The following is a 12,082-nucleotide window of genomic DNA, read 5'->3' as shown; positions in this document are numbered from 1 at the left end:
ATAAAAGGAAATCTAAAGGAAATTAAAAACGAAACTGGAAAACAAAGATTCCACTGTCAAAAATGCAAAACAAGAATGCAGAAATTGGGAATTTATTGTGAAAAACAAGGAGACTGCAAAGCAAGGATTCCACTGTCAAAAAGACAAAAAAAGGCTGTAGAAATAAGGAATTTATTGTGGAAAACAAGTAGACTGCAAAGCAAGGATTCCTTTGTCATAATGTCGAAAAAGGATACAGAAATATCAAGGATTATAAAAGGAAATCTAAAGGAAATTAAAAACTAAACTGGAAAACAAGGATTCCACTGTCAAAAATGCAAAACAAGAATGCAGAAATTGGGAATTTATTGTGCAAAACAAGGAGACTGCAAAGCAAGGATTCCTTTGTCATAATGTCGAAAAAGGATACAGAAATATCAAGGATTATAAAAGGAAATCTAAAGGAAATTAAAAACGAAACTGGAAAACAAAGATTCCACTGTCAAAAATGCAAAACAAGAATGCAGAAATTGGGAATTTATTGTGAAAAACAAGGAGACTGCAAAGCAAGGATTCCACTGTCAAAAAGACAAAAAAAGGCTGTAGAAATAAGGAATTTATTGTGGAAAACAAGTAGACTGCAAAGCAAGGATTCCTTTGTCATAATGTCGAAAAAGGATACAGAAATATCAAGGATTATAAAAGGAAATCTAAAGGAAATTAAAAACTAAACTGGAAAACAAGGATTCCACTGTCAAAAATGCAAAACAAGAATGCAGAAATTGGGAATTTATTGTGAAAAACAAGGAGACTGCAAAGCAAGGATTCCTTTGTCATAATGTCGAAAAAGGATACAGAAATATCAAGGATTATAAAAGGAAATCTAAAGGAAATTAAAAACGAAACTGGAAAACAAAGATTCCACTGTCAAAAATGCAAAAAAAGAATGCAGAAATTGGGAATTTATTGTGAAAAACAAGGAGACTGCAAAGCAAGGATTCCTTTGTCATAATGTCGAAAAAGGATACAGAAATATCAAGGATTATAAAAGGAAATCTAAAGGAAACTAGAAACGAAACTGCAAAGCAAGGATTCCACTGTCAAAAAGACAAAAAAAGGCTGTAGAAATAAGGAATTTATTGTGGAAAACAAGTAGACTGCAAAGCAAGGATTCCTTTGTCATAATGTCGAAAAAGGATACAGAAATATCAAGGATTATAAAAGGAAATCTAAAGGAAATTAAAAACTAAACTGGAAAACAAGGATTCCACTGTCAAAAATGCAAAACAAGAATGCAGAAATTGGGAATTTATTGTGCAAAACAAGGAGACTGCAAAGCAAGGATTCCTTTGTCATAATGTCGAAAAAGGATACAGAAATATCAAGGATTATAAAAGGAAATCTAAAGGAAACTAGAAACGAAACTGCAAAGCAAGGATTCCACTGTCAAAAAGACAAAAAAAGGCTGTAGAAATAAGGAATTTATTGTGGAAAACAAGTAGACTGCAAAGCAAGGATTCCTTTGTCATAATGTCGAAAAAGGATACAGAAATATCAAGGATTATAAAAGGAAATCTAAAGGAAATTAAAAACTAAACTGGAAAACAAGGATTCCACTGTCAAAAATGCAAAACAAGAATGCAGAAATTGGGAATTTATTGTGGAAAACAAGTAGACTGCAAAGCAAGGATTCCTTTGTCATAATGTCGAAAAAGGATACAGAAATATCAAGGATTATAAAAGGAAATCTAAAGGAAATTAAAAACGAAACTGGAAAACAAAGATTCCACTGTCAAAAATGCAAAAAAAGAATGCAGAAATTGGGAATTTATTGTGAAAAACAAGGAGACTGCAAAGCAAGGATTCCTTTGTCATAATGTCGAAAAAGGATACAGAAATATCAAGGATTATAAAAGGAAATCTAAAGGAAACTAGAAACGAAACTGCAAAGCAAGGATTCCACTGTCAAAAAGACAAAAAAAGGCTGTAGAAATAAGGAATTTATTGTGGAAAACAAGTAGACTGCAAAGCAAGGATTCCTTTGTCATAATGTCGAAAAAGGATACAGAAATATCAAGGATTATAAAAGGAAATCTAAAGGAAATTAAAAACTAAACTGGAAAACAAGGATTCCACTGTCAAAAATGCAAAACAAGAATGCAGAAATTGGGAATTTATTGTGAAAAACAAGGAGACTGCAAAGCAAGGATTCCTTTGTCATAATGTCGAAAAAGGATACAGAAATATCAAGGATTATAAAAGGAAATCTAAAGGAAACTAGAAACGAAACTGCAAAGCAAGGATTCCACTGTCAAAAAGACAAAAAAAGGCTGTAGAAATAAGGAATTTATTGTGGAAAACAAGTAGACTGCAAAGCAAGGATTCCTTTGTCATAATGTCGAAAAAGGATACAGAAATATCAAGGATTATAAAAGGAAATCTAAAGGAAATTAAAAACTAAACTGGAAAACAAGGATTCCACTGTCAAAAATGCAAAACAAGAATGCAGAAATTGGGAATTTATTGTGCAAAACAAGGAGACTGCAAAGCAAGGATTCCTTTGTCATAATGTCGAAAAAGGATACAGAAATATCAAGGATTATAAAAGGAAATCTAAAGGAAACTAGAAACGAAACTGCAAAGCAAGGATTCCACTGTCAAAAAGACAAAAAAAGGCTGTAGAAATAAGGAATTTATTGTGGAAAACAAGTAGACTGCAAAGCAAGGATTCCTTTGTCATAATGTCGAAAAAGGATACAGAAATATCAAGGATTATAAAAGGAAATCTAAAGGAAATTAAAAACTAAACTGGAAAACAAGGATTCCACTGTCAAAAATGCAAAACAAGAATGCAGAAATTGGGAATTTATTGTGAAAAACAAGGAGACTGCAAAGCAAGGATTCCTTTGTCATAATGTCGAAAAAGGATACAGAAATATCAAGGATTATAAAAGGAAATCTAAAGGAAATTAAAAACGAAACTGGAAAACAAAGATTCCACTGTCAAAAATGCAAAAAAAGAATGCAGAAATTGGGAATTTATTGTGAAAAACAAGGAGACTGCAAAGCAAGGATTCCTTTGTCATAATGTCGAAAAAGGATACAGAAATATCAAGGATTATAAAAGGAAATCTAAAGGAAACTAGAAACGAAACTGCAAAGCAAGGATTCCACTGTCAAAAAGACAAAAAAAGGCTGTAGAAATAAGGAATTTATTGTGGAAAACAAGTAGACTGCAAAGCAAGGATTCCTTTGTCATAATGTCGAAAAAGGATACAGAAATATCAAGGATTATAAAAGGAAATCTAAAGGAAATTAAAAACTAAACTGGAAAACAAGGATTCCACTGTCAAAAATGCAAAACAAGAATGCAGAAATTGGGAATTTATTGTGCAAAACAAGGAGACTGCAAAGCAAGGATTCCTTTGTCATAATGTCGAAAAAGGATACAGAAATATCAAGGATTATAAAAGGAAATCTAAAGGAAACTAGAAACGAAACTGCAAAGCAAGGATTCCACTGTCAAAAAGACAAAAAAAGGCTGTAGAAATAAGGAATTTATTGTGGAAAACAAGTAGACTGCAAAGCAAGGATTCCTTTGTCATAATGTCGAAAAAGGATACAGAAATATCAAGGATTATAAAAGGAAATCTAAAGGAAATTAAAAACTAAACTGGAAAACAAGGATTCCACTGTCAAAAATGCAAAACAAGAATGCAGAAATTGGGAATTTATTGTGAAAAACAAGGAGACTGCAAAGCAAGGATTCCTTTGTCATAATGTCGAAAAAGGATACAGAAATATCAAGGATTATAAAAGGAAATCTAAAGGAAATTAAAAACGAAACTGGAAAACAAAGATTCCACTGTCAAAAATGCAAAAAAAGAATGCAGAAATTGGGAATTTATTGTGAAAAACAAGGAGACTGCAAAGCAAGGATTCCTTTGTCATAATGTCGAAAAAGGATACAGAAATATCAAGGATTATAAAAGGAAATCTAAAGGAAATTAAAAACTAAACTGGAAAACAAGGATTCCACTGTCAAAAATGCAAAACAAGAATGCAGAAATTGGGAATTTATTGTGGAAAACAAGTAGACTGCAAAGCAAGGATTCCTTTGTCATAATGTCGAAAAAGGATGTAGAATTGTCAAAGATTATAAAAGGAAATCTAAAGGAAATTAAAAACGAAACTGCAAAGCAAGGATTCCACTGTCAAAAAGACAAAAAAAGGATGTAGAAATAAGGAATTTATTGTGAAAAAAAGACTAGAAAGTAAAAATTTTTTTTGTCATCAAGTCGAAAAAGTAAATAGAATGCAAGGATTCTGAAAAAGCGTCCAGAGAAATCTATAAATGTAGAATCATATCCTCAAAAAAAAATGATAAAAAACAAGGATTCTACTACCAAATAATCATCAAAAGGATTGCAGATTCTATGATCAAAAAGCAAGGATTCTAATGAAAGTCCTAATCGATAAAAGTTTAAAATCCAAAGTTGCCATTATTGAAAAAAGTTTAAAAAAACGTGGATTTGTATTAAAAACTTTACCGAAAATTTATCAGTCATCAAACTTCATTTATATGAACAAATTAATTTTTTTAAACTCACCTATACACAATGAAAAGTATAAAGTCGAAAAAAACTTCATATTGAACAAATCCAACGATAATAAAACAAAAAATCGAATCCTCCAAATAAATATAACGATATACCTGCTTATTTACATAATTTATTAAAAAAAAAAAATTGATATTCGTATCTAAATTAAATACGCAGGGTTATTACAATTAAAATTGATAATTCGAAAGCGTTAAATATTTAATTATCATTTCCCTATGTGGGTTAAGCATAATTACAACTTGTAGATCGATGTATACCTTCTGTGGGTCTCATCAGCACGAGATATTTCCTTCCTCGAACAACGTATTTGTATAGAAAAAGTTAAGCGCGCCATCTATACTTTTAAATGTAATTAGACACGTCGATTACGGAAAAATTGGTTAGACGTAAATTTTCAAACTTCTTTTCGATAATTTATCATCGGTAGATTAATTTCAGAAGATTTTTCTTCGGAAAATATGGAAAAAAGAATGAGATGTCGATTATACTATGTTATTTTGATCTATAATCAAATTTTTAACTGTAATTTTTGTTTCAGTTTCTCACATTCATGAACAAACTATCAGTTATTGGATATTCGGTATCATTAGCAGCTTTATTAATATCTTTAACCATATTTTTAACATTTAGGTAAGAGTTGTTGCATTTCGTTTTTACCAAAAAAGATTTAAAATCAATCCGCGTAATTCTTTTCGAGGAATATCCTACGCGACCGCGCCATTTCACTTTTATCGAATGTTAAATCAACGAAACGTCGTCTCGGAGATGTCGTCTCGAATACCGAAAATATATTATAACAAAGAAAACGTTCCGGAAAATTCAAATTCCGTAGATTTCACTTCGCTTTCTACGAATTAACGCCCCTTTATTGAAAATTAGATATTTCTCATCGAGTTTTGAGTTTCGACGAGCTTTTCATTGTTTTAGAGTACGTTTAGAAACAAAAAGTAATCAAGGGGAATTAGATCGGGTTGATATCGAGGCTCTAAGGTTCAGTATTATAATTACAATGGAAAAATGAAAATTTTTCAAAATAGTCAAGTTTTTACGTTTCACGTTTGATTATTGGTGTGCAGTTTCATCTTGTTTCATGCACCAATCGCATCCCGATCCCAATATGGCGGTCTCGTCGTTGTCTTTGATGCCCGGGCATCCGAAACGAGCTGGAACTTGCGCCCAGTACTCACCGGATTTTGTGGGAACTTCTTGCGTTCCGGTACCAGTTTACGACATCGTAGCGTTACATTAGATCGATTATACGAGGGTGATACGATATTTATTCAAACCCACAAAAGAAAAATCATAATTTTGGAAAGATGATTACGTATTTTTCAAAATAGAGTTACGTGGCGATGATGAGGTCTCGAAACAAAAAATAAGGACCGATTTTGACGTGGAAAATATGGAGGAGTGTTAACATGATGAAATTGATATTTTTTCTTTTCAATAATTCGATCTTAACTTCAATTTTTCAAATATTGAAGAAACATCGGCCATTTCGTGTTGGTTTTGATTATTGAAATGCCGATCGATCATCCACGACGAATAATGTCAATTCTAATTACGAGGGTGGTTCCAAAAGTACTTAACGCAACGAGGAAACGTACAAATCTGATGGTTTATTACGAAAATTCGATGCCTACAGTTTTGAACGATCTTTGTCTTCTTTGGAGCCGGTTTTTTCCGGTTAAATCCATTATTTTGATTGTTATTTTGGTTCGGATGTAGAGTAATGAACCCAGATTTCGTCTATGGTGATGAAAGTTGGAAAAAACTCGATGGAAATATCGCGGACGCGGTTTTTCTTCCATTTGGAACAAACGCTTTGTCATATCCAAATACAGCGATTTTTGGAACGCCTATTATGTCTGCTAGATCAAGTTTTTTCGATATACGATCATTTGGAGGCGTTCCGATTACGAGGGTGGTTCCAGAAGTATCTAACGCAACGAGGAAACGTACAAATCTGATGGTTTATTACGAAAAACTGACTCCATGACCTTGTCCGAAGATGGAAAGGTCTTTGTCTTTTTTGGAGCCGGTTTTTTCCGGTTAAATCCATTGTTTTGTTTGTTATTTTGGTTCGGATGTAGAGTAATGAACCCACGTTTCGTCTATAGTGATGAAAGTTGGAAAAAACTCGATGGAAATATCGCGGACGCGGTTTTTCTTCCATTTGGAATAAACGCTTTGTCATATCCAAATACAGCGTTTTTTGGAACGCCTATTATGTCTGCTAGATCAAGTTTTTTCGATATAAGATCATTTGGAGGCGTTCCGATTACGAGGGTGGTTCCAGAAGTATCTAACGCAACGAGGAAACGTACAAATCTGATGGTTTATTACGAAAAACTGACTCTATGACCTTGTCCGAAGATGGAAAGGTCTTTGTCTTTTTTGGAGCCGGTTTTTCCCGGTTCAGTCCATTATTTTGATTGTTATTTTGGTTCGGATGTAGAGTAATGAACCCAGATTTCGTCTATGGTGATGAAAGTTGGAAAAAACTCGATGGAAATATCGCGGACGCGGTTTTTGTTCCATTTGGAACAAACGCTTTGTCATATCCAAATACAGCGATTTTTGGAACGCCTATTATGTCTGCTAGATCAAGTTTTTTCGATATACGATCATTTGGAGGCGTTCCGATTACGAGGGTGGTTCCAGAAGTATCTAACGCAACGAGGAAACGTACAAATCTGATGGTTTATTACGAAAAACTGACTCCATGACCTTGTCCGAAGATGGAAAGGTCTTTGTCTTTTTTGGAGCCGGTTTTTGCTGGTTCAGTCCATTATTTTGATTGTTATTTTGGTTCGGATGTAGAGTAATGAACCCAGATTTCGTCTATGGTGATAAAACTTTGAAAAAAACTCGATGGAAATATCGCGGACGCGGTTTTTCTTCCATTTGGAACAAACGCTTTGTCATATCCAAATACAGCGATTTTTGGAACGCCTATTATGTCTGCTAGATCAAGTTTTTTCGATATACGATCATTTGGAGGCGTTCCGATTACGAGGGTGGTTCCAGAAGTATCTAACGCAACGAGGAAACGTACAAATCTGATGGTTTATTACGAAAAACTGACTCCATGACCTTGTCCGAAGATGGAAAGGTCTTTGTCTTTTTTGGAGCCGGTTTTTCCCGGTTCAGTCCATTGTTTTGATTGTTATTTTGGTTCGGATGTAGAGTAATGAACCCAGATTTCGTCTATGGTGATAAAAGTTGGAAAAAACTCGATGGAAATATCGCGGACGCGGTTTTTCTTCCATTTGGAACAAACGCTTTGTCATATCCAAATACAGCGATTTTTGGAACGCCTATTATGTCTGCTAGATCAAGTTTTTTCGATATACGATCATTTGGAGGCGTTCCGATTACGAGGGTGGTTCCAGAAGTATCTAACGCAACGAGGAAACGTACAAATCTGATGGTTTATTACGAAAAACTGACTCCATGACCTTGTCCGAAGATGGAAAGGTCTTTGTCTTTTTTGGAGCCGGTTTTTCCCGGTTCAGTCCATTGTTTTGATTGTTATTTTGGTTCGGATGTAGAGTAATGAACCCACGTTTCGTCTATGGTGATAAAACTTTGAAAAAAACTCGATGGAAATATCGCGGACGCGGTTTTTCTTCCATTTGGAACAAACGCTTTGTCATATCCAAATACAGCGATTTTTGGAACGCCTATTATGTCTGCTAGATCAAGTTTTTTCGATATAAGATCATTTGGAGGCGTTCCGATTACGAGGGTGGTTCCAGAAGTATCTAACGCAACGAGGAAACGTACAAATCTGATGGTTTATTACGAAAAACTGACTCCATGACCTTGTCCGAAGATGGAAAGGTCTTTGTCTTTTTTGGAGCCGGTTTTTCCCGGTTCAGTCCATTATTTTGATTGTTTTTTGCTTTAGGTGTTTAGAAATAGACCCATTTTTTATAAATAGTGAAGAAACGGCGCGAAATACTCGACGGAAACGTTGTTTTTGGTAACACAGTTTTCTCATGTCCAAATTAGCGACGTACAACACTTTTTGGAATGCCTATTAAGTCTGCTAGATCTAGTTTTTTCAATATACGATAATTTGGAGATTATCTCCAACATTTCTGGAAGCGTTATCTAATTTAATCGATTCTGATTTTGGTACACGATCTCTAGATCCGGACGAGGTGCTTCCTGAAGCATCTCCATGGATTTTTGCTGTTTTATTACGAAAAATTCTGCGTTTTTTGTTATTTTTACAGAACTTTGAAATGTACCAGAATCCGCATCCATACCCAATTATTTATATCGTTTATATTGAATAACGTATTATGGATAGTTTGGTACGAAGAAGTCGTTCCATTTTACGAAGTACCAGTAGCAAATCCGGTAAGTTTTTCGAATAGAAATACGAATTGAATTTATCCGATTGTTTAATTTTAGTTATGGTGTCAAATACTACATGTATCTAAGGAGTATTTCATGGTAGCGAATTACATGTGGATGTTTTGCGAAGGTCTGCATCTGCACATGGCGTTGGTGGTGGTTTTCGTGAGAGAGGAACGCACCATGAGGTGGTTTTTCGGATTGGGATGGGGGGTGCCGGTTCTAATTATAATTCTGCATAATTCGATCAGATTTTTCTATACGCGCGACACCAGAAGGTAATTTTTTCAATGAAATATCATACAAGGAGTTTCAACGAGAAAAATTTGCGCGTTTACAAACTCCAAAACTTTTAGTTTGAGTTGTATAAACTTGGAAAAAGGTGTTCGTCGATCTGGTGGAATATTTTCTTAATTTCGAACTCCCTCGTTTATTATATTTGACGTAATTAATTGGGAAAGTGAAATGGGAGTTTGGAAGTTGTATAATCATGATGAATTTTGTTTCAAAACTTTGTTTTTTCAACTAAATGTTGTAATAACTATGATAAACGGTGGGTAATTTTTTTTTAATACTACGAAATTTCGTTTAGAATTAAATTTTATACGTTGTATGTAAAATTTTTTCGAAAAATTTGATATTTATGACGTTTTTATGAAAAATAAGTTTTAAAGTGATTTTTTTTTTCGTAAAAATCACTGTATGTGTTTGGTAATTTTTATATTCGCGGTCCCCTCGTTTTTTTGGATCTAGAAAATCGAAAAATCGTCCGATTTCGTCGAATTTTTTTTTAAAATCTTCGTTTTTACGACGGATTTACGAAAAAATTCATTGGAATGAAAAAAAATTAAAACTTTCAGGGTTACCGGGCTTTAAATGTTCATACATTAACCTATAATTGTTTATAACTATTTTCCTAATTATTAAATGAAGTTGTTATATTTTTTTTTCATAATCTACACATAAAAACGTACAAATTTAAATAAAAATTATACAAAAATGTTGATTTACCATGTTTTTACATTTAAAAATAATGAAAATTTGTCTTTTTTTACATAAAATCGCTTGTACCATAAAATCTTCAAATGAGATGTTTTATATATATTTTTTTTTCATAAATCCGCCGTAAAAATAAAGATTTTTAAAAAAAAATCATCGAAATCGGACGATTTTTCGATTTTATGGACCATTTAAAGTACGAAAACTATATGGAATCTTTAAGTGACTTAAAAAATGAATAAACAAACATTTTTCGATTTTTGTTTTTTTCAAAATGTTCGTTCTTCTGTGTAGATTAACAAAAAAAATATATAAACCGCGTTCGATACTTTGTAAAAAAGTTATGAACGATTATATACGAGGAAGAGCGTTTATAATCAAATTTAAAATCAAAAAAGTGAGTTAAAAAATGAATAAACGAACATTTTTCGATTTTTGTTTTTTTCAAAATGTTCGTTCTTTTGTGTAGAAATCCCTAAGTGAGATATTTCCCATATTTTTTTCATAAATCCGTCGTAAAAACGAAGATTTTGAAAAAAACCATCGAAATTGGACCATTTTTCGATTTTCTAGAGCCAAAAAAAGAGGAACACATTATACAGAGTGTGTTTTAGCCGCTACAGATCTTCATTCTTAAATTTCCCTTACATTATACGGGGTATTGAACTTGTTACAAAAAAATTTCTTATAACTTTTTCAATAACCCCCGTAGAACACATCACAACCCAATATTGTTGTAATTGAAAAATAAAATTCATTCCAAATATGCAAAAATATGATTATTTATGGGTTTAACCCCTCAAACTTTCAAATTAATATCTAAATTTGACATTCGGACTTTATCACACTTATCTATCGCCCTGTATATTAACGTAATTTTTTTTCTTGAAGATGCTGGTTGGAAGAATCCAGTTTCAGTCACTGGTTTCTCAGTATACCGGTTTTAATTATTTTGGGAGTTTGTACAGGTAAAAATATTTTTTTTTGTATTATTATTACCAATAAACCTTCTAAATCAATTTTTTATATTACATAACCCATTCACCTTTACTTTGACGTCATAACGAACAATTCTAATAATCAAAGATCAAATTTTACACGTTGTTTATTTACGATAAAGACAATAAATGAAAATACTAAGATAATACGAATTAAATACCGCAGAACGTTTTAGGAAAAACCAACACGTTTACAGAAACCCAGACGAATCGTTTAGGACACTCGAGACTGGAGAAGAACCATTTCCCTTTCGTCCCTGACCTACCGATCCCCAATTACCTCCTCGCGAGAGCCCCAAGTCCAAATGCCACGCAATTAACTAAATATTTCCCAATACGCCTGGCGAAACGTTTTAGGAAAAACCAATACGTTCACAGGAACCCAGACGAATCGTTTTGGACACTCGAGACTGGAGAAAAACCATTTTCCTTCCGCCCCTGACCTACCGATCCCCAATTACCTCCTCGCGAGAGCCCCAAGTCCAAATGCCACGCAATTAACTAAATATTTCCCAATACGCCTGGCGAAACGTTTTAAGAAAAACCAATACGTTCACAGGAACCCAGACGAATCGTTTTGGAAACTCGAGACTGGAGAAAAACCATTTTCCTTCCGCCCCTGACCTACCGATCCCCAATTACCTCCTCGCGAGAGCCCCAAGTCCAAATGCCACGCAATTAACTAAATATTTCCCAATACGCCTGGCGAAACGTTTTAGGAAAAACCAATACGTTCACAGGAACCCAGACGAATCGTTTTGGACACTCGAGACTGGAGAAAAACCATTTTCCTTCCGCCCCTGACCTACCGATCCCCAATTACCTCCTCGCGAGAGCCCCAAGTCCAAATGCCACGCAATTAACTAAATATTTCCCAATACACCTGGCGAAACGTTTTAGGAAAAACCAATACGTTCACAGGAACCCAGACGAATCGTTTTGGACACTCGAGACTGGAGAAAAACCATTTTCCTTCCGCCCCTGACCTACCGATCCCCAATTACCTCCTCGCGAGAGCCCCAAGTCCAAATGCCACGCAATTAACTAAATCTTTCCCAATACACCTGGCGAAACGTTTTAGGAAAAACCAACACGTTCACAGGAACCCAGACGAAT

The 12,082-nt window shown here is 34.0% G+C and overlaps 1 protein-coding gene across 1 annotated transcript in view; it reads left to right on the top strand.

Annotated features, from left to right (window-relative positions):
- The window catches only part of LOC130902621 (calcitonin gene-related peptide type 1 receptor-like), a 42,232-nt gene that overhangs the window by 27,394 nt on the left and 2,756 nt on the right, over positions 1-12,082 (top strand). Inside the window, exons 4-7 of the mRNA XM_057814862.1 lie at positions 5,140-5,231; positions 8,846-8,972; positions 9,027-9,247; positions 10,860-10,936. Coding sequence (XP_057670845.1) covers positions 5,140-5,231; positions 8,846-8,972; positions 9,027-9,247; positions 10,860-10,936 — 517 coding nt within the window. The remainder of the gene's footprint in view (positions 1-5,139; positions 5,232-8,845; positions 8,973-9,026; positions 9,248-10,859; positions 10,937-12,082) is intronic.

The sequence above is a fragment of the Diorhabda carinulata genome, chromosome X (genome assembly GCF_026250575.1).
Source record: "Diorhabda carinulata isolate Delta chromosome X, icDioCari1.1, whole genome shotgun sequence".
Taxonomy (NCBI): Eukaryota; Metazoa; Arthropoda; class Insecta; order Coleoptera; family Chrysomelidae; genus Diorhabda; species Diorhabda carinulata.
Note: the sequence above shows the minus strand (reverse complement) of the source record. Positions and strands in the feature narration are given on the sequence as shown.